The sequence below is a fragment of the Poecilia reticulata genome, linkage group LG23 (assembly GCF_000633615.1).
Source record: "Poecilia reticulata strain Guanapo linkage group LG23, Guppy_female_1.0+MT, whole genome shotgun sequence".
Taxonomy (NCBI): domain Eukaryota; kingdom Metazoa; phylum Chordata; class Actinopteri; order Cyprinodontiformes; family Poeciliidae; genus Poecilia; species Poecilia reticulata.
The window spans coordinates 14,153,418-14,175,533 of record NC_024353.1 but is presented as its reverse complement, the minus strand read 5'-3'; the positions used below and the strand labels follow the sequence as shown (position 1 = coordinate 14,175,533).

General features: G+C 40.3%; 2 protein-coding genes across 3 annotated transcripts; one reads left to right on the top strand and one right to left on the bottom strand.

Annotated features, from left to right (window-relative positions):
* Nucleotides 1–1,039: 1,039 nt before the first annotated feature.
* LOC103459627 (cAMP-regulated D2 protein) lies at nucleotides 1,040–14,098 on the bottom strand. Of its 2 annotated transcripts, XM_008401373.2 has the most exons (9): nucleotides 14,064–14,098; nucleotides 11,810–12,759; nucleotides 10,848–11,049; nucleotides 10,474–10,607; nucleotides 9,450–9,577; nucleotides 9,155–9,273; nucleotides 7,704–7,844; nucleotides 7,349–7,521; nucleotides 1,040–2,001 (listed from the first exon to the last, which is right to left on the bottom strand). In XM_008401373.2, the coding sequence occupies exons 2-9, from the start codon at nucleotides 12,263–12,265 to the stop codon at nucleotides 1,549–1,551; spliced, it is 1,806 nt and encodes a 601-aa protein (XP_008399595.1). In that variant the 5' UTR covers nucleotides 12,266–12,759; nucleotides 14,064–14,098; the 3' UTR covers nucleotides 1,040–1,548. The 2 variants fall into 2 exon arrangements, with proteins under 2 accessions (XP_008399595.1, XP_017158192.1); XM_017302703.1 differs by lacking the exon at nucleotides 14,064–14,098 and having other exon boundaries at nucleotides 11,810–12,781.
* Nucleotides 13,443–21,838, top strand: LOC103459628 (uncharacterized). Its single transcript, XM_008401374.2, has 19 exons — nucleotides 13,443–13,540; nucleotides 13,625–13,677; nucleotides 13,755–13,815; nucleotides 14,894–15,048; nucleotides 15,138–15,202; nucleotides 15,314–15,407; nucleotides 15,596–15,859; nucleotides 15,952–16,245; nucleotides 16,475–16,726; nucleotides 16,851–17,165; nucleotides 17,253–17,374; nucleotides 17,909–18,125; nucleotides 18,216–18,368; nucleotides 18,817–19,007; nucleotides 19,182–19,333; nucleotides 19,424–19,681; nucleotides 20,544–20,697; nucleotides 21,406–21,523; nucleotides 21,702–21,838. Coding segments are annotated over exons 1-19 (3,045 nt in total). The 5' UTR covers nucleotides 13,443–13,538; the 3' UTR covers nucleotides 21,827–21,838.
* Nucleotides 21,839–22,116: the final 278 nt, after the last annotated feature.

The window sequence follows — 22,116 nt, the reverse complement described above, 5'->3', positions numbered from 1 at the left end:
ACGCCCAAAGACAGCGTTCAAATCAAAGCCATACAAAGATCAAGATTTTTTTTTCTTTTTTTCTTCATTAATTACCCGATTAAATAAGAAAAAAGCAAGTCTGGGAAGCTGTAATGTAGCCCAGTACTGTCAAAACTTCTAAACATCTAAAGTTTTCTCTTTCATGCAAAGAGAATATTTGATTTCCAAACACAGTCAGCTGGTAAAGAGGGAATAGCCTGCTGTTGCTCTGAGGGTAACAAGATTTTCCTTTTATAGAGAAAAATACTGTTTGATTTCTTTCTCTCTTTTTTTCTCTCTCCATGAGTCTGTCACTTCAAGCTCAAAAACAGGTCTTTTGGATTAAAGTTTGTCCTTTTTGTTTTTGGAGGCACTGGAGTATTTGAGAAGATAAATGTTGCTTCAGAAAGCAAACACAAGTAAAATGGATTTTAAAGATACATTTGAGTTTATAGAAGTCTTCCAGCTGAAAGTCTGGGGAGAGGATAATCTCTTGGCTAATATACGGACAAACCATCGGATCTATGCATGGTACTCCCCACTTCTGTATTTCCATCAAACCTGGTCGTCCACAAGGGAGTTTAGGGAAACATGGATGTCAGTTTATACTCTAAGGAGAGGTCAGCCATCTTTTCTTAAGAAAAGATTTCCATCTTCATTCCTTCTTCTCAGTCCAGACATAGAGAATATTTTAGGAGCAGCTGACTCTCAACCACTCCCGTGCACATGGAAGGTCATGGTTCGATGATGCCAACAGAACCACATGAATGAATCATGTTTTTTTTTTTTTCACCTCTCTGCTGGTGTCAGCCTCTTGGGGAAGGCATTAAACAAAGATGTTTCATGAGAATGGGACATATGTGTTGAAGTCTGTTTTATCTGAGTGAAAAAGAGGAAACGCTGGTGTAGCTTAAAGCATAAACGCCAAAGATGCCTGATCGTAAGTCGAAGGGTCCTCCGGTCTGATCTTTGGAGGATCCCCCTCCGGAAAATGTCAAGGATCAGATACCACAGATAGGTGCAGGATACTGTCACTGGGTTTCATTAATTATGCTAAGAAGTTTATTTTTCTTTCATATCAGACAGATTCTGTGATAAACAGGAAACGGAAGAGCTAGACAGGAAATAGCATGAGTAAATCTAATTGGCAAAGTAGAAGCTATTGTCTAATAATCTTACTTTTAAGGTCTGTAACTTCTTGTTTGTCAGGCCTTATTCTGACTATGTTTTATTGCATAGAAAGAATCATTGCATTGTCTAGTCTATAACCTACTGTATGTTGACTTTAGCATGGTACGGTCAAGTTAGCATGGTGCTCCGCACATTATGACATGAATGCCGTCCCTGTACATTTGTACTGATTTCTAGATGTTCTATGTATTGCTCTAAGACTGTCCGAAGACTGTCAAAGTCTTCGGAAGAGACAATAAAATAGGTTTGCATACCTTCATTGAATAAGTTGAGTTTCTTGACTTCTTTCCTAGGTTGTAAAATTTGGCAATGCTGCTCATTGAGACCCAACCTAATCTCTCTACCAGCTGGAACCAGCTAGTAGATGCCCAGCTGGTCCCAGAAGTCACATATATGGTTTCTGGTTCCGACTTGCGCATGCAACCGCACCGTCAGGTTCATGACGAGCCAGCCGCTGGTGTCGGAATAACGTGGCCAAACGGGAAGACGCTGCTCACGACAGAAAACCGTCTGCTGAACCCTTGATGATGGGTCACCAGTGTGGGCAAAAGCCCCCCAGTAGCACAGCATCCGGTTAGATAGGAGCTTTTCAGGCAGGGTCAGGGAGTAGTTGGCCACCGGGGCAGAGTCAAAGAGAAAGGGCAGCTCCGCCCCGTGGCAGACGTGCTCGTAGCAGAAGGTGAGACCGGACCAGACGCTGCGGTCTGAGGACACATGGTCAAACACGTACATCCATACATGACCGCCAGCGGCTGTTCCAGCACGCGCCGACCTCCTGGAAGGACACAGGAAGACGTAATCGGTGACGATCTGAAACGAGAAATAAAATAGTCTCAGATAAGTGATTTCACCACGACTAGGTGCTGCATTGTGATTCATTTATTTTCTTGTGACGATAATGTCATGAAAAGCATGAGCCAATCTAATTGACAAATTCCAAACTGCTCTGTCAGTTCAGCCTGTTACATGGTTTTGCTAAGTTCTGGACGCCTTCAGGGTTTTCTACATGCTGTTATATCTGGGACAGCTGGGCCATATTTTTGAATTCATGCTCATGGTGCTCTCTCTACTGCTTAAAATATGTTTTGTTCTTTGTTTTCTGGCTAAGTCACTGCGAAACAATATTTTTGTTGACTAACCAGTTCGTCAGCACTTTAGCTGGGCGTTTGGATCATTGTCACGTTGAGACATTCTTTGCTACCAAACAATGGATGGGGTTGAGAATCTTTAGTCTTTTTGTTTTTTCCAAAACCTCATGTGCCAACCACCAAGCTTGACTGTGGGCATGATGTTCTTGGGGTAGGACACATCTTCTTCTTTATCCCAAACAGAGGGTCCACCAGTGGAGTTAAACAATTCGATTTTTGATTCATCTGACCACAAAACACAAGACCAGAAGTCTTCTTGATTGTCCAGATGGGATTTTGCAAATGCTAAGTGGTAGCTTCCTTCTTGCTCAGGATCCATAGACTCCATCAGTACACAGTATCTGCTGGATTATCTGCTTTGGGACGTTGTCATAAGGTTGGTCTCCATTCTTCAGGATTGCCTTGTTGGTAACCCTAGAATTCTTTTTCACCTCTCACACCGTCAGCCTTACCATTTCAAATGACACTTGGCTTCCTATCACATTGTATTTTTTTATAGATGCCCCTGAAACTCTTAAGACCTTTGACAAAAACCTACTTAATATTTGAATACTTTTACTTTCTGGGTTTCCCTGTAAGTACACTGCTCAAAAAAATAAAGGGAACACTTAAACAACACAATATAACTCCAAGTAAATTAAACTTCTGTGAAATCAAACTGTCCACTTAGGAAGCAACACTGATTGACAACGGGGCCCCTCCGGGTCAATCAGTGTTGCTTCCTAAGTGGACAGTTTGATTTCACAGAAGTTTGATTTACTTGGAGTTATATTGTGTTGTTTAAGTGTTCCCTTTATTTTTTTGAGCATTATATATTTATTCAATTAAATGTTCCTACAAGTCTCAATCCGTCATTGGTACGACTAGTTTTGAGCTTTGCAGCAAATGTCCAGTTATTGCTAGATATTTATTTGCTTTGTGTGTTTTATTTGAAGATATGCAAAAATATTTGCTTTTTGTTTTACTGTTTTACAGCCATAATTAAAATAACAAATCCGTAATTAAAAATATAGTTTAGCTGTATTTCAGTGTTTTAATTCCTCATTCTGCTTGTTGCATATTGTGACCAGTTTCAAGTTGGGGGAATAAAACGTCCCGCATTCATCTATTGATTATTAAAGCATCTGGCAAAAAATAAAGAGAAAAGTTTAAGCATCTCTGCTCTTTAAAGGTCCCACAGACTAGTGTGAGCAGAACTAATTAGTGGGATTTCTACGGGAAGACGAGCTTGGGGCAGAGAGATGAGAAATAAAAAAAAATTATAAAAAATCGGGTGTTCCCACTTGCCTAAAGGAAAGCAACAGAAGTGGAAACCAGACTTCCTCTCTCCTGCCTGTTACCTGGAAACCAGTGTGTCTTTTTGGGCAGTGTGCGACTTGCGCCCACACAGCTGCACATCTCACACCTGAACACAAACAGGCTTCCTGTAAAAAGTAAAAAAAACAAAAAAACAAACCCACACACAAACATACACCCTCTCTCTTTTCTCATATTAGGCTTATGTCTGCTCCAAACTGTCTCAAGATGAAATGTAATAACTCAGAACAGGCACATTCTGCACCTGAATGCTGATATCAAGTGGGTATGCGGTGTTATGTAACAACTCCTCCTCTGCCTTCGAGTGGCAGTGACTCTCGCACAAAAAACTTCTAATCCATGCCAACATACAGTGTACTACAATTACAACTTCAAAGCATTTTAATTTGACTTTCTGAAATTGACCAACATTGCAATGACTTATTGTGAAGTGGAAGGAAAACTTTACCAAGGGACCTACTGTAACTGGGAGAGCTCCAAAAATTTACTTGTGCAAACTTTTTTTTTCAGGCAAAATGGTATGTGGCATGTTTGCTAGCTGGTTGCTAGTTTTTGTGTCGGATCCAACGTTTGCAGGTTAGCTACATTACCTTCTCAACTTTTATTTTAGATATCGTTTGGAAATCGTTTCTAAATATTACATAAAGAACATCCCATTACTGAAATCGGATGCTGCAGTCAAAATTAGGCAAGATCGCATGTACAGGAATAAAATATGTCTAATAATGTAGAGATAGTTTTTAAAATGCATCACACTTGGTTCATGGCGTTCAAATCCATATTCTGGCAAGTGGGTGTTCTGACCCCGGTTCCTGTGGAGAAGTGTCCTTTACTCACATTAACATGAGGAGTATGCAGTGGGGCCAGCTCTGGCTGCAGCTCCAGCGTCCTTACTGACCAGCCAAGTGTGACTGAATAATAGAAATGCATATTTTGTCGGGCTGTGTAAAGTCGGGGCATCATTTTGGTACAGAAATCATGATTAATTGATGTGCTCGGGTCTCTGAAGACATAAAGTATGCAGCATTGAGATAGAAGTCTCGTCTTTCTGAGAAACAAAACTTCTTCCAGTGGAAAACTGGCTCTGTCTGAGTCTTGAAGCTAAAGAACATCAAGACCCATCACACAGACTGGGCTTATATGCGCAGATGAGACATGACCCTCTCACTGCTTCTTACACAGAAAATGCTGGAATACCAACCCACATAGGGGAGGAGATGTGATTAAAGTAGACATAAGGCTGAGAGGTCAAATGATAAATTTGCGGCGGTTTGCAAGAAATTAAGCAACCCAACACATATATATACAAAATACATAATGCTATATTTAATTCAAGATTACAGCCTAAGCTCCTTTATGACGAGCATCTTTAGCTCTTAGCAGTAACTTTCTGCAGTTATGTCCTGCTGCGGCTGCCAGTGTGATTGATGGACAGACACTATGGAGTGAAAATAGTCTTAAAATACCTGTGTGTGTGTGTGCGTGTGTGTGCGTGCACCTGTGTGTGTAATACTGGATTCATAATCCGTGTAAGCATCTTTGGTAAACCATAAATACCCTGACTATAAAGATTTGTAAACCGTGAAAAGAATATTTGTGTCCAACTCCGAGTACTTGCAAATATGTGGTCAAATGCATACACAAATATGAAGAAATTACAAATACAAAACAAAAGTGCACACACGTAATTACAATTTCTACAAATGTTACATTTCCACACACAAATTTTTTAACTTCAACCACACAAATCTGATTATTACGAATTCAAACCTTCTCCTACGCCTACAAATTTTAAATAAGTAGCACGAGTCGCCTGTTACACACAGGCAAAACTGTATTTACGCACAGATCTGGTTACGAGTGCACAAGGAGTTTTGAGACCAACTTCTATGGAGCTAAATCTCATTCATAAATACACAGAACGAGATTCACACTTGTATTTTTGATGCAAACACAAATATATCTTGATTTACAAGCTGCTTCTGGCCTGTGAGTTGTGCTGCATTTATGTGTGAATTTTGAGGCTCCCAGATGTCTCAATCCACAAATGTCTTTTTTTAATAAATGGGTGGGAATGGGTGCTACAATATTGTGTTGCCACCATAGCAGAGCTTGCTGTTATTAATGGCAGGTTTGCTTCAGAAAGTTACTTGACTTGGATCAAATATTTTGAATTCTTTTCCAGCGCACTTATTTAAAAATGACGAAACAGCAAAACTTAACGTTTGTGTCGCAGTCTAGACTTCTGATTTGTAAATTTAGAAAAACAGGTACATCTTAATAAATTGGAACAGATACGACGTGTCTCATTAATTCAGTTCAAAAAGTGAAACTCATTAAGTAGCTACATTACATACTGATTGAGTGCTTTTGTTTTCGGTTGATTTTATTTATTTGTACGTCTAATGAAAGCAAAATAAAAATCTGGTTCTTAAAACGTCTGACCAATCAAAAAAGGGTGATTGCTAAAGAATATGGATATTTTGCTGTGCAATCTATGACATAAATAATCTGAGTTGAAAATACTTGAATAAAAGCTGCTAATTTCACAGACTTTGGACGTTTCTGAAACGCTGCCTCTTTATCCAACTCTCCTCTGGTAGTGACAGTGAGTGCTTCCTCTTCTGGTGAGGCCTCGGTCTTGATCTATGATTCCACAGCTGATCCCACCCGTCACCAAGGACCCGCATGAGAATGGAGTCCCTGTTTAGCGCAGCAGTCAGGGTTGCATCTTAAGCAGACAACCGTCCTGGCTTCAGGTGGTCTGCGTGCTGCATCCATGCAAATGATGGAGACGGAGAAAAGCACAGCCTGTCACTCAAGGTTAGAGCTGTTGGAGCGGCGGAGCTGGAGCTACAGCGCCCACTGCAGGCCATTTTCAGACGGTCTGAACTGCTGACTGCTGGAGAATGCTGCGAGTTTTTACTTTACTTTAGCAGCAAGTGAGAACAACTAATCACTGTTTTTTCTTCTCAGAAGACGAGGACGGAGGTTCATCGTGTGCTGTGACACAATCAGCCTGCATCACTTTGGCTTGTATAAAATCCCAATAAAATACACTGATGTATGGGATTAAAATGCAAAGATTTTCAAGACATTTAAACATTTGCAAGGCACAGTTCAGCATGTTTTTATGTTTTCATTCTGCTGGTTTCTTTGTGGTTCCAAGAGTTTCTAAGGGTGCATCCACACCAGTCCCGTTTAGGCCGCTTTAATCCAACTCCAGGCTCTTTACCTAGAAAGTCTGGTTCATTTGGGGAGGTGTGAATACGCAACCAAACTCTGATGTGGAACAAAAAACTTGAACTCTGGTCCGCCTAAATACCCAGGTTTTGGTTTGGTTGAAGTGAACTTTGGTGTGGTTCGAATGTATATGTGGATGCAAGCGGACCAGAGACCGCTCCAAAAGTAGGAAGCAGACTACAGCGCAGGGAATTCTGGGAAAATACAGCAAAAGCAAACGAGAGAGTCAAGAGAAATGACTGATTTCTAAAAGAGGTAGAAATCCAACAAGGTGTTTGTGTTGTTTCCTTCAGTGGTTCTTTGTGCAGCGCCACTGCAAGCAAGGAGGTGAACAGGTTTTTCAAATAATTAGGTTTGTTTGACGGTGTTAAATCCGTTAGGTTTCTCTAAGTGTGCCAGTTTCCTACTGAACCCGGCTAAAGGAGAGGATTTAGCTGAGCTTCATCTACCTGTGTCAGCATGTTTCTGCGGTCAGCCTCCTTGTAGAGCGGCAGGTATTTGTGGAGGATCCTCAGAGAGTGCTGCTTAAAGATGGCTGCGATGTACACGGTGGCCTCCACAACAGACACCGGCTTGGCGAAGACGCCGTAAACAAACAGCACTCCTTCTTCCGAGGTCGTTCCTGCGGGGCAGAAAACAGTCCAAAGGAACAAACGTTGCGGCGCTGTCGCTCCAAAAGAATATCACCGACTTTAGAGTTCCTTGCAATCGACGGATTTTTAATGAGGACCTGTGGGAGTCCAGTAGGAAGCAGGATGAAAAATAATAAGACATTAGAATTTGCTGCTGCTGTTGTTGTCTCACCGAGCAGCAACGCCTTCTCTTTTTGCCAGTCGCCCTTCTGGAAGGCGGTGATGGCCTGCTCTGTAATCAGCTCTCCGTCGATGTGCGGGCCCCACGTCTCGAAAACCTCCAGGAACCTGAACGGGTTCACGACCTTAGAAACTGCGAACGGAAAGAACACCATAGTGATTTGGAAGTGAGCTTTTCAAAACGGAGGAAGGAGCTTAAAGATAAGGCACATTAAGCTAACTAACTACATTACTGTTCTGAATTAAAGAAAATAGATTATTTTTATTAGCATGAGTTGGGCGATATGGGTTAAAAATAAAATCTGATTTTTTTTTTCATACCAAATTTGATTTCCAATTTCAAATCGATTTATTTTCTTAATTTTGAAATGAGAAATGACAGAAAATATTTCCCAAAACTTGCTTTTATAATACCAAATCCCACTGATTATAAACTGTACAACATGCCTGGAAAAAATTTAAAGAAAACAAAAGATGGCTGCCTTCATCACTCCGAACTATGGAAGCCCAATGAGTACCCAGGCAGAAAAAAAACTGAAAATTTAATTGATAATATTGATTTATCACCCAATCTTAGCAGGAAGCGATAATTATTACATATTGAACAAAAGACAAAATATTTCTTGGAGAAACCTGATTGCCAAAATCAATCAAGTTCATTACTATTCACCAATATTTATTCGCTACTGACAAATTAAATAAACGATGACAAATCTACTGGTCTGATTGGATGACTGACCAACCAATCAGATGGCTTCTTATGAGTTAACTTAGTTTTAAAGATGTTTTTTACAGCCTCTTTTAAGCTACATCAACAATAAAACAAAGTGGCTCAACTTAACACTTTGCTCATAACAATCTCATGACTTATGCTTCATTTTTTCCCGTTCTATTAAAATCTTCCAAGTTATCATTGAACTACCACAATATTGACATTTTGACCCTCCAAAAATAATCAACTAATTATCAGTTATTTTAAAATCATCCACATTTCCAAATAAATAGAACAATATAACTGATATAACAAGAAACATGTTTTTACAAAGACCCCAGCAACCACCTGTGTGGTTCTGAATTTGCTTTGGAAAAAACGGGAAAAGTGGCTAATGAAAAGGAGAATTTTCTCTCTATTTTTTTAGTATAAAGTAAAAGTGAAAACCGTCTCTCAGAGCAGAATCCCGGATTTAAAGATACTGATCAATAAACCTGCCAACCGTAGATAGATGACATTCATTTTCTGCTGTGAGGCAGTAAAACCCATCAAACAGCTCCTTTAGGGGCTAAAAGTTCGCTTTAACCCATTTTGTCTTCCTCTAACTCAAGATAAATAAAAGCTTTTCATCATCTTTCCCAGATAGACACGCCACGTCCTGCTGTCTGACTTATGTAAGTGTGTGGGCAGCTCTAAATTCGGGTGGTGGGTGGGGGTTTGTGGCGCCCTACTTGTTTTCATCTGTGCAGCCAGGACGGCCTGCGGAGCGAGAGACAGCAGGCAGACGAAGTCGCTCGCCGAGCAGTTGGTCTCTTTAGCGAAGTCTTTCCCCAGCCTCAGGGCGTCATGTCTGGAAAGAGACGGAGGGGGGGAGGGGGGAATAAATTAGTCCGCAGCTTGAAGTTATCTGGAGCCGTGCCAAAGACGCCGAAAGGGCTAGGTGCAGAGTGGAGTCCTTTGAGCGAGTGCGAAGGCATCAGATTCTGTTTTTAGAGCATGGTTGACCTCGAGATGTTTGTTTCCTACCTGGTCTTGAGTGGGATGGAAAAGGGCAGGCTCTGCAGGACGGCCTGTTTGAACAGAGGTTTGCTGCTGTGGATCATCAAGTGAAGACTCACCGACTGAGCGCCGGCACTCTCTCCAAATATCGTAACCTTAACCACAAAAAGAGGCAAGACTGTTATAAGAAAATCCACAACAAATGTATATGCTGTATTTAGTTTTCAGCTAATTTCAGATTTTGAGAGGCTATTTGTTTTTTATTTAACGGGGACTTATTATGCAAAGTTCATGTTTTGCACGTTTTTGTTTTCACATTCAGGTCTCAACTGCTTCTAAAAAAACAACCCAAATGCTGAGGGAAAAAACAATCTAGATGTTTTTATGATGTCTGGAAAACAAGCTGGTTCAAAAACCTCCCAACTTTTAAGTCACACTGTCACCTAGCAACCCTAGTGGAGCTCCAGCACGTTTGGTCAGCTGGTTTTACTGCTCTACAATGGCTGCTGGACAAGAAAAATGTTTTGTTGTTGACATACCACCCAGAAACCACTTGCTGCATTATTGTTGGTTGTGCTGAAGGCTCCACTTCTGCTTTTCAAACATCTACGGTTGTAGAATTGTGCATCTGTTTGTACTCTTTTCTCACATGTGAGTGTAAACGTTGAATTGAGGAAAGCATTGCCAGCAGCAGCTTATTTGCATTTAAAGTGACAGAGACCCTAAATCAGCTGATTCTAAAAGGAGCTCAACACAGGCAGAACTGAGCGGACTAAAATCTCATTATCTAAGATTGATTTTGTGCAAAAAATGTTACGAACATGTTTTGTTTTGTCTAGCCTAACCTGTTTAAGGAAGCATAATAAGTCACATTTAATATGAACAACAAAGAATACATCTCCATCTCCGTTAATTTCCTTTTAAAAAATGCTTATTTGTGACTTTTTATTTCAGAAAATGGCATTCCAATGAACTAAATGTTGTGAATATTTTATGTTGGAAGGCTACCCAACGCAACCATTGGTGTGTGCTCGTGTGCATTTTTGCTTGCCTTGCTGGGGTCGCCCCCAAACGCTGCAATGTTTTGCTGCACCCAGAAGAGCGCCGCCTGCTGGTCCAGGATCCCATAATTCCCCGTAGTGGAGGACAGAGGATCTTTACCCGACACCAGGAATCCAAACGCCCCTTCCGCCAGAGACCAGTTCACATCATCAGCAAAAAAAAATCAAAAACACAAATCAACTTAGGCAAGACGCTCACTTCCTCTGAATTCCAAAGCACCAATCACATATCCCCATTTCCCGCCTGCTGGAAGACCATTTAATCCAATTACACGTTAATTTCTCCTGCTTTCTGTCGCTCACACATAGTGTTACACATTTCTGGAGAAACATCTTGTGCTAAAACACCACCAGTGTTCCTCACCTAGTCGGTACTCCACGTTCACAACAACCGTGCGAGTGAAGTTGCTGATGAAGCGTCCGTCATACACGGGCTTGGAGGCCGAGCCGGCTATGAAGTCGCCCCCGTGGATCCACACCATGACAGGCAGGGGGCGCCACAGAGGGGAGGTGAAGTTGAGATCCAGAGGCACGAAGATGTTGAGGTAGAGGCAGTCCTCGCTGACCTGTTAGGGACGCAGGTCACTTAGCTCTTCCTATGCTAGCAAATGACTGCAGTTTAAAATAAACACAAATTCACATGTATTCCTCCTGTCCACTTTTTCTTCCTACTTTTTCCCCCCCATCTCCTTGTAGTTTTTTTTTTTTCGAGTTTAAAGTTTATGCCTCTTGTAAAATATTTGCTAGAAATACATAGTAAATATTACATTAAATTTTACAGCAATCTTCGTGTATACTGTTAATTAATATATTATGTACTATATTCATGGACAACACTGAGCATCTTCATCTTCATATAAAAAATGATGAGCCTTCAGTCAGAGGATTCTTCAAATGTGCTGTGATACAGACTGCTACAGGACATCCTACCTGCCCACAACCATCAGAATCTACCACACCTTTTGAAGAACCTTTAATTATTATGGTATACAACAACATTTACTTTTCTTTTAGGCTCAGTAAAGTATTTTTGAATCAAATTGAAACATGTTGAGAAGGTTCTTAGATTTACACACCTGGGGGAAATGAAGAGATTTGAATACAAAAGTGTGCCATTCTTCAGATTTTTATAAGGAAAAAGTTTAGAAAAATTTCGTTGCCATACATTCTTACATTTTTTTGCACAAACTGTTACATACACCACCAATAAAATTAATGTAAATTTGCTAAAAAATTTAAAATATTCAGAATATGAAAAAGGCATTTAGGTACTAAAACCCCACAAAAGTACCCCAGCAGTGAACAAAAAATGTTTGCGTTTCTCACCATCTTCGGACACTCCGAGGAGTTGGATCCTCTGCAGACCTGCATGCACGCTGGCCGAGGGAACGACGCATCATAGACCCCAGGCCACGGGCTCACAGGTCTCGGGGGTTTCCAGCGGTAGGCACCGACTGGAGGGTCTGCATACCGCACCCCGTAGAATACGAGGGCCTTATCCACAGTAACGCCCTTGATCTGCCCGTTTTTGGTAAACGCCACTGGCCCATCGGCGCCGGCTCTGCCCTCAGTTTGCTGTGTGACTGCAGGGTCCACTGGGCGCCTCAGCTCTTTAAGCTCAGAGTCCCTGACGAACGGCTCGGCCCTCACCAGCAGCCCGCCGTAAATATTTCTCAGAAGGCTGATGGGGTCGACGCCATCATCATTTCCCCTTGGCTCTCCAGGGCAAGGCCTTAAAGTAACTGCTGTCAGCAGCAGCAGCAGACACTGCTGGCTCTCCATAATCGCACCACGGAGCTTCTTATAGCTGTGGACGGCTCACTGCTTAGATCATGGTTTGACTTGAATAATGAGATGAGGCAGAGGGGATCCTCGAGTTCTTCACAGGCGGCGCGTGACTATAATTTGCCTGGTTCTGTTTTAGACAAAAGGTGCCTTCTCTGACCGCTGAATTAACTCTGAACAAATGGAATCCAAGACCACTAATGGAAGACCACTGGCTTTTCATTTGCTTAATCCAGGCTAATCACATTCATACAAACAAGGTAAGGGGAATATTCTGGATTTATGGGGGACAAAACAAGGTTTGGAAGTTTATTAAAAGCCCTTTCTTGTTTCTGTGAGATACATTTTATTTTATAGATATCTTTTTCGGTGTCGGGGCATTCCTTTAGTGTAGCTTTAAGTGAAATTGCAGTAAAGTACACAGTGCCATCTATTGGTCTCCTGCAGCACAACACAAAACTGGAAAATCTGGGAGGTCACCATGGGGTCATCTGTATGAAGAAAAGAAAACAGTCATTTGCAAATTAAAAAAAAACATTCAGTGTTTCAACTTATTCTTATTTTGTCATGTTACACCTTCACTCTTTATTGCACGTTATCCACAGAGCATATGACGATCTATTAGGACCATTGTAGATGGAAAAAAACTCAGAAGTTTTGAGATTAAGAAATTTTCTAGAAAAAAACCCGAACATTTCTGCACTTCAAAAGGCAAACGTTTTTTTTACTTTTGGATGTTTTCTGAGTCCAAAGGTAAAAAAATTTTCAACTTTGAAACTCAAGACGTTTCTACTTTTTTCTAGAAAATTTATCAGCTTAATCTGAAAATTTTAGATTTTCTAAAAGAATTTTGACTATTCAGACTTTTTTTTATAGAAAATTTCTGAAGATTTTTTTGTGGATTTTTTTATATTTAGAATTTTTAGATTGATTTATATCAATTAATTTACTGACATTTAAACAATAATGACAAATAATGCCACAAAACCGCAAACACCGCAAAGCAAACAATAAAACGAAGTAAAAACAATTAATTTACTGACATTTAAACAACAATCGTAGGCTATAACTAAAAGTTGTATTTATGAACGACATTTACAGCGATACAAAGAACCGTTCCGTTAATATATTTCCTTTTTTCTCAAACATTTTTGTGACGTCAGAAAACCTGAACAGGTGAGGCATAGCTCTGCACACACCTGTCTCTTATTAACAGCCTGTCTGTCCTTTCCTGCTTCTCAGTTTGGTAGATACTCGGAAAAGAAAGAAAATGTAAGGAAATTCATATTCAAAGCGAGTTTAAATACCAAAACATAGCCTAATTATGTTATTTAATATGTATTTTAATGTTTTTAGGAACTCGTTAGAATATTTCTTTATATTTTTCATATTGGTGCCTCATTCGTTTGGTAAGTATGGACCTACTCCCTTCTGTTCAAGTATGTGTACGATAACTTGGTACATGTTTACATTTATTTAAATACAGGAAGATGCTACGACATGCTATTCTCACTTTGTTGGCTGGACACGGAGGACGCTTTAAATGGGTAAAAAAAAAATCACCAGAAATGTACCTGTAGTAAAACTAGCTGCTGAAATACTCATGACGCAGCAGTAAAAGTAACTGTCGGCCAACAGCGCTCTCGTGCTCCTGTGCAGTATTTTGTCACGAGCTTTTCTCCCCAACTATAGGCCATAAATTAAAATATAACGCTATCACAAAATGACGAGTAGCGGAATTTCGGTAGCGAATAAAAAACACACAACATAGCGTAGTAAAAACAAATGCACTCACCGGTTTTTCTTTCTTTCTTTTTTTCAACTTTGTCAGTCTCGTGACAGTTCAACTGTTTTAACTGTTGCCTTTAACTGCTGTTAAAATATCTCCAGTGAAAACGTCACAAAGAGGTTTCTTTTATTTTTTTTTCGTTTCCTAAATGTCAGAACGGGGCTGGATTTAGAACATGTTGCCTATTTAGATTGAGGCAGACTTTTTATGCAACTAAACTACTGAACATAAAAAACAAAGTTGTGTAGAATTTCTGCTAAGATGTATAAAGTACAAATTTTCTACTGTTACTTGCCTATATTCATATTCTTGGGAGTTTTTGTCATTCAACCTAGAACTTAATTTATGATTTGAAAATGAGACGGGGATCTCTCAAAACTTTTAACTTTATCACTTTTGATAAAGAGTAATTTATTTACATTTAGCATAAATTATGTTTGCTTAAAGTGGTACTCTTCTCTAAAATCAATGGAAAACGTCTTGTTTAGCTTTACATAATGAATGAAACCATCTTTATAATTAATGGACAATGTTTTGCACATTTCATCTTATCTTTAAAATTGTTGGACCAACAACTATTAAACCATTTCTGAATTATCATATTGTGTAGTTATAATTTAAGATGCTTGATAGTTTTGCTAGTCTGAATCAAAGCTAAAGCTTCATCTAGCCAAAATTCCTGAAAAATAATTTTACTGTTGTATATCTTAAACATTCTTTGTATTTGGAATAGGGCATGTAAAGAAATCAGAAGTGTATATTAAATGAATTGTAAAGGAAACAATTATTGCTTTAAAGTATAAAGACTTGTTTTTAAAGTATTTTTGTTCTTTCAGGCAAAATGGAAACTTGTGGCTGAACGGCACTTCATTGAACTTAATGAGAAAAGCAGGGCGAGTTACCTCTATAACAGTGTCTCCAGTTGTAGAAAACAAAGTTGCATTGCAGTATGGAGGCTTTACTCAGAGATGGACCCTAACAATCAGCCCACGTAAGAACCAAAGTGCCAAAGTGTGTGTGTGTTATTTTTTTTTATCAATTAATTGTACCCTGTAAGAACCTTCTCAATTTCACCCTAAGGTACAAAGATGATCAAAATCACAGGCAAACACAAACCCTTAGAGCAGCCAGCAAATGCGACCAAGGTATTGCTAGCATATACTTAAGCTTACTTTTGTTCAAAGATGAATGTCATTGTTACAGTGTTATACATTGCTTTCATCGGGACAAAATTTACTTGTGTATTTGTTCTTCAGGGCTTCCTGGAGTTGCTCGAGCCTACTGAGGTGTTTGCATGTGAAAGCGGCACAATGTTCCTCCACCAGGATGAGAACTTCTTCCTCGCTGTTGGTATAAAGAAATTTTCACTAACACTTTGAGGATGATTATTTGAAAGTTGAGCTTATAAAATGGGTCACAAATATTAATGCCTCTTGAAGTTTTTCACATTTCGCGATAAAGTACGCTTCTGGGATGAAAAAGTTTCGATGTCACCTCTGCATGCCAACCACTTGAATGAACATTTTCTCTCCTCTGAGGTCATACGTTGCGCTTCCCCATGAAACTGGAGAGCAGGAGTCCCTTCATGTTATTGGTGTCCTGGTTGGTGAACAATCCAGAAGATGTCCCCTCTCACATGGTGACCCTTTACCACACTGAAATGGGATCCTACAACCCCTTCTTTGAGGACACCACCAACCTGGACCACTACCGCTTCACCGCCTTGGACCCCTGCACCCGCTACATGGTCTGTGTGGAGATTGCCGACACCTACTCTTTCACATGCCTCTCTACTATTTCAGGTATGAACATGTAGACCTTACAGTTGAAAACGGTATTTTAATATGCAAGTTGAGGAATTTCAGGCTCATTAAATTTTCCCTGCCCCCACTAGACCCAGATGTTCCGAAGTATTTCGAAGTAACGTCGTGGAGCAGCAGCAGTATATCTTTGGCGTGGGATTGCCCTGAAAACCTGAAGTACTCAGTCTTCCTCGTCACGATCTTCTACCTTAACGGTACGGACCATGTCACAGAGGAGGCAGAGCTGTGGATGACCGACGACAGCTTCACGTTCACGGTGTCTGACCTGCAACCCTGTGTCAGGCTGAAGTTTGGCCTGCAGACTGTTTGCCAGTTGGGGTTGGAGTCGCGCTACAGTAGAATGGTCCTGAATGAAGGAAACTCTGGTAAGTCTAAACTGTAACCAGACCATGTATATTGATATACTTTGATCTAAACCATACCATTATAGCTTTGGCAGTGTGTTTAGGATTGTTTTATACATCAACTCAAAAGCTGTCACCAAGCTCTTACTTTCTAGGGAAATGCTAGGCTTTTCATTTTTAAAACCAGCATTGTTAAAAGTTATGATTTTGATGTCAGGAAACCTGATCTGTGTTCCTGTCTTCTTGCCAGAGTTCTCCAACATTTACTTCTTGCACCAGACTTTGTTTGCGCCCAGCAATTACACTCTAAGTTGGGAGGTAAAGAACACCTCGTCCATCTCCACGTTTAGAGTTTACCATGAGGGGGCGTTGAAGGGCACCACACTCTTGACCATGCACACTGTGGCGGGGCTTCTGCCATGCCAGAAGTACCAAGCCAAGGTGGCGGCGGTGTGTGGCGACAACGTGGTCATGAGTGTTAGGACAATCACAGCTCACACAGGTAACACAAATCTGAGCATCTGACTTTCTATTGTATTCCCACCCTCTATTCAGGTGGCACAACTCACCTTTTGCATTTTTGTTATTCTTGTTTGTTGTAAATGGTAAATAATCTGTCTGTCCAGGACCTGGTGGTGTGTCTGAGCTCAGGTTTCGTGCCAGTGATTCCACAGTTGTGTGGACACCTAGCCTCCCTAATCAGCAGGCGGTGGCTTACATATACAAGCTCTCCATGGAGAACAGCTCCGTCATCGAGAGCAGCCGTGTGTTCAACAACGAGTTGCCTTTTCCAGGGCTGGAGGCTGGAAAATCCTACATCCTGGACATATGGGAGGAGTGCAACGGCCTGTGGGAGCCTGAACCGTCCAGTTTGGGTTTTGAAGGAGTCAATTCAACGTTCGAGATTGATGTGAGGGCCATTGAATCCCTTCACAATAATGGTCAGTTGTAGGTGCCATCGACCTTGTTAAGGTAGACTTTGTGTTTAGAAACAAAAGCTAACTTTCTACATTGGGCCTTTTTTGTAGAGCTTCAGTTTGATTTAAACAACATTGGTCTTAGGATGGTCGTTCCCTGGTCTCTGCCTGATGATGAACAGAATGACCCATCAGAATCTAGAGCCAAGCTGGATCAGATTTTAAAGACTAAGGTGAGACAAATGTGTAACTTGGAATATATACAAAACAAGTTTTCATGTTGTAGTGAAATTTAATATAGTCAATTATGTTGTTGAGGTGATTCGTTGTCAGATATTTACATGTTTCACAACCAATAGACTTATAAAAAACTTATGGGTATCGGTTTTGATAGTATTGATAGTAAATTATTCATACCTCTTAAACTTTATCATGTTTCTGAACTGCACAAAATTAAGCTTCAGTGTATTTTACTAAGATTTTATTTGATAGACCAACACAAAGTAGTACAACTTTATGAAGTGGAAATCAAATGAAATGTAGTTTTTAAATCTTTCTTTTACAAACTAAAATCTGAAAAGTGCTTCATCTATCCATATATGCTAAAGTAAAAGTTTAAAGGTTCTGAATGCATTGGCAAAGAACTTTATAGTTTATAAATTACTGTATACAAGACACATGATCACTTTAATTTAAATCAGCATTTTTCATATGCAACAAACTAAAATGGTTCTGCCATAATTGAAGGATTATGTGTGTCCTTTAAGCTGGAGGAACTGCTGAAGGACTATCAGCGGCCAGCCCGCATTGAGCTGGATTTTCTGGGACCTGCAGATGAGCCAGCAAGGACATCAGTTATTTTTAGGTCCTTTGATGCCTCCAACGCAAAAAACGTCGACCTACCAGTTGACGACCAGCTCAGACACATTAGCTCTCTCAACATGTCTGACATCAGTGTAGAGAATGGAGTCATTTACTGGGATGGTAAGTGATGTCATAGTGCTTACCTTGGTCTCATGTACAATACGTTATTCTCAGTCAAACCCATTTTTGAGGCTTTCTTTGTATTTTCAGGTTCAGACTTGTGTGCGTCCATGCAACCTTTCTGTCCCCGTAATTCTGTATGCGTCAACACTCTGGGCTCATACAGGTGTGTCTGCCAGGACGGTTACTATGACGTCGGCTCTTTTCTTCATCTGCCTGCAGCTTCACATCCAGTCTGCAAAGGTACAAAGCAGTACTCTTGATGTTTTTCTAAAAACACTTTGCTTTTCACTTGAAATGGGTCCAACTCTTGACTGATATTTAAAGGAAAGGTTTGACTCATGAGTTATTTATATTGGATAGTTTAAAGTCCTGATAAAAAGATCTCAGGATTTTTGGCACTTTGCAGTTCTGGGTTAAACAAGTTTCAATAGAGGAACAATTGTTGCTATCCATCAATCTAGGAAGGTTTCCCATGATATGTCAAGTCCATGGTGTTGCAATAAAGATTATACACTGGTGGAAAACCTTTGACTTACCCATCTGTCTGAACACTGTAAACTTCTGAATATATTACTGACTACAGTTCAGAGCTCTGACCGATTTCTTGTTGAACTGACATCCACAAAAAAAAATAAAAAATGCCTGTAAAAGTTCTGCAAAAAAATTCAGCATCTCTTGTCTCAAACAGATAAAGGACTTTTCAGCCAGTGTCTAGAGGAAGTTATGAAGGGTGGAATAGCAAAGGCTTACCTGACCTCTCTGTTTGGGGGAAAGCTTGAGGTCAAACTGAATGACGGCCGGTGTCCAGTGAATGAGACGGAGGTTGTGTACTACTTCAACACCTCGCGGCATCCACCAGGGTGTGGAATGGAGAAAGAGGTCAAACTAACTTGCATTTAAGAAGAAAATGCTGCTTTAGCCACTGCATTTGTTTTCAAATTTACTTCATTTTAATTGTTCAATGATGGAAAGTGTCATTGACACTTGCTGCTTTTTTGGGGGATGTTTTTAAATGGTTTGCATAGTAGTGTGTGTGCGTGTGTGTGTATCCAGGGGAATAAAACCCACATCGTGCTCCAAAATACTCTGAGCATCAGTCTGAGTAAAGAGCATGCAATCAGCCGGCGAGATCTCAAGGTTGTCTGGAAGTGTATCTACCCTCGACACTATGTCCGAAATGCTCAAGTTGTTGCCAGCATGGAATGGTGAGGAACACATCCTAGTGTTTTCCTAATTTTGTAAGATGAAATCAGTTGAAATAGATGAGTTTGGGTGTGCTGTTTGTTTGGTTTCAGGCTGTCCTCACTCTCCCTGGTGGAGTTTAACTCATCGGTGCTGCTGGGTCTGACCATGCACTTGTTTAAGGATGAGTCTTACAGCCGTGCTTACATGGATCCCATAGAGCTGGGACACGAGGACACCTTGTACTTCCAGGTGGCTCTGGAGACCAACCGCTCGTTTGCCTCAGATGTGCTGCTGCAGGTGGAGTCCTGTTGGGCCACCGAGAGCACCGACCCACAAGACGCAGTCCAGGCTGTCTTTCTTGAAGATGGGTACGATCTTCTTGTTGTTGTTGTTCTGTTTTCATTTGGAAATCTAAAAATTATCAGTATCAAAACCAATTTTGATGCATCCAAAACGTCACCTCATCCTAGTGTTGGTGGAGTACTGCTGTGCAACTGGCAAGACTGCATGTTGCTACGTATGGAGGCTGACATTTTTACTCATTAGTTTCTACAACATAGTTCAAACTCGGATCTGAAGAAAAGCCTCCACACAGCAGGACAGTGAGGAGGGTCACTGGTTTCCTTCCAGACACAGAGCTCTGTTTGTATCCCAAAACGTTCAGTGTTGGTTTTTCCTTTCTGCCTCCTCTGATTAATTTTCCCTTTTCCAGCCTGACACATGAGGTGTAAAGCCTTCCCTTGAAGGTTCACATGTGCTTTTCCATCTTCAGATGGTAAACGGTTCTTTGTAAGATGTTAAGTTTTGGATAACCTTTTGTTAGCTAATCCTACTTTAAATTTCTCCCCAACTTTCTCCCTAGCCTGCTTGCAGTTTATCTAACTAACACTTTGACTCCTTTACAGAACATAACGATTATACAGTGAGATTGCATTCTACACAGTTGGTTACACCAGAATTTATTTAGCATGCCCCGCTTCTTAAAAATTTGATAATGCACCATCAGCATGTACCTCAGTTATGCACTAATTTGTCTTTATCCCATTACATGAATTATTAAAAAAGAAATCCAACAAAATACTTTTAAATTTGAACAGTTTTACATTGCAAATACAAACTGGTATAAATACTTTTGTGAGGCACTATAAGTTTTATTTAAAGTTACCTCGTGTATACTGTTTTCAAATATTTACTTTTAAGGAGACTGTTTGTTCCACCGCTTCCCTTCAGCTGTCCCACTGACAACACGTTCCAGTGGCTCTCTGCTAACGGCCTGGCACAGAGGAGCAGGTTTTCCATCCAGATGTTCCACATGCCCAAAGGCCTACCGCTCTACTTCCACTGCCTGACCAACATATGTGGGCATAAAGAAGACTGCACTCAGGTAAGACTGTGCAGATAATGGCTTCTGATCCACTGAGCGTAGAGCTTTGCCCTGATTCATGTAAAATGCACTCTCCTTATGAACTATGATCAACTGTAAGGCGTCTTCAAATCCAGATTAATCTGTCCACATCCTGGGTTTTATTTAGCCTTGTATTAAAACCTTGGTGGTGATCAAATCAAACAATTGACCTCTGACTCTGAGCTTTGAAATTCAAACCTCAGTACCAAGACACAGCTGGTATGTTATTTGGTCAGTTTGCAACATATTCTTTAGCATCATTAAGAGGATAAACTGTAAGAGGAGTTTGTCAAACATGTTAGCAGCTTTGAAAGCAGAGTTATTTAAAATCTTGCCATACATTCGTACTGGGAATTGGCCCGTATCTATTTGCAAGCCACAACATCCTGGATATTTATTCAAGCCAAATATTTGATCCTGAAGATATCAAACTGACAATTTTTTTTTTCAGGATAATCGTATTAAAACCAAACTTGTTTTTATTTTAGTTGGTTTTAATATCAGTTTATGAAGAATTGATTATTCTAATGCTGTATAACAAACGTCGGTCAATTTCTTTTAAGCCTTCTGATCATCCAAGGAATTATTTTTTCTTTCTGTGAAACAGGAGAAGATTTACAAGCTTTAACTTTTTATATGTCGTGGCCTTGCTTTAAAAGAAACTAGCTGACCCTTATTTAATTACAGAACTGCAGCATCCAGTTGCGCCCGAAAAGGTCAGCAGGCCAGACGGACAGACAGGAGAAACAAGCTGCAGTTGTGTCTGCTGGACCACTGACGGTCAACATGAGGGTGAAGTCCAACTGTGAGTCTACCGCCTCAGATTAAGTAGAATGAATTATGACACAAGATCACCTGATGTAATTTGTAGTTTTTTCTGTTTTTTTTTTTTTTTGTTCAAATTAACATATTTTAATTAAAATCATACAATAAATGTTCCTAATGTTCTGTGTTTCGGGTAAACTTATTTCTCTCTCTTTCAGGGGAAGAGCACATGAGCATGATTGTTATCATTGCTGCATTGATAAGCTTTTTAGGAATTTCTGTGCTCTCATTGAGTGCCATTAAGGCAGTGATGATGTACTATGAGAAGCTACGGCTTCAATAAAAAGCTTGAAATCACCTCTGAGACCTTTTTGTGTTGGTGTGACCATGGAAACTGCTCCCCCGCAAATCAAAGCCATTAACTGTTATCTGAAAGCTGTTTGAGGGGACAGGCGGGTTACAGAAACAAAACATAGTTAATAGAAAATGCCACATTTTGATTGCTGCGGTCTACCCAAATGTCCTGATGTTTTTCCATGCTGGTGAATTAGTGAAGATTAAAATGGGGGAAAAATAGACAGCAGTGATTATAAAGGTCTTATTTTTCACATACTTGTTGCTCTGTGACTGGTC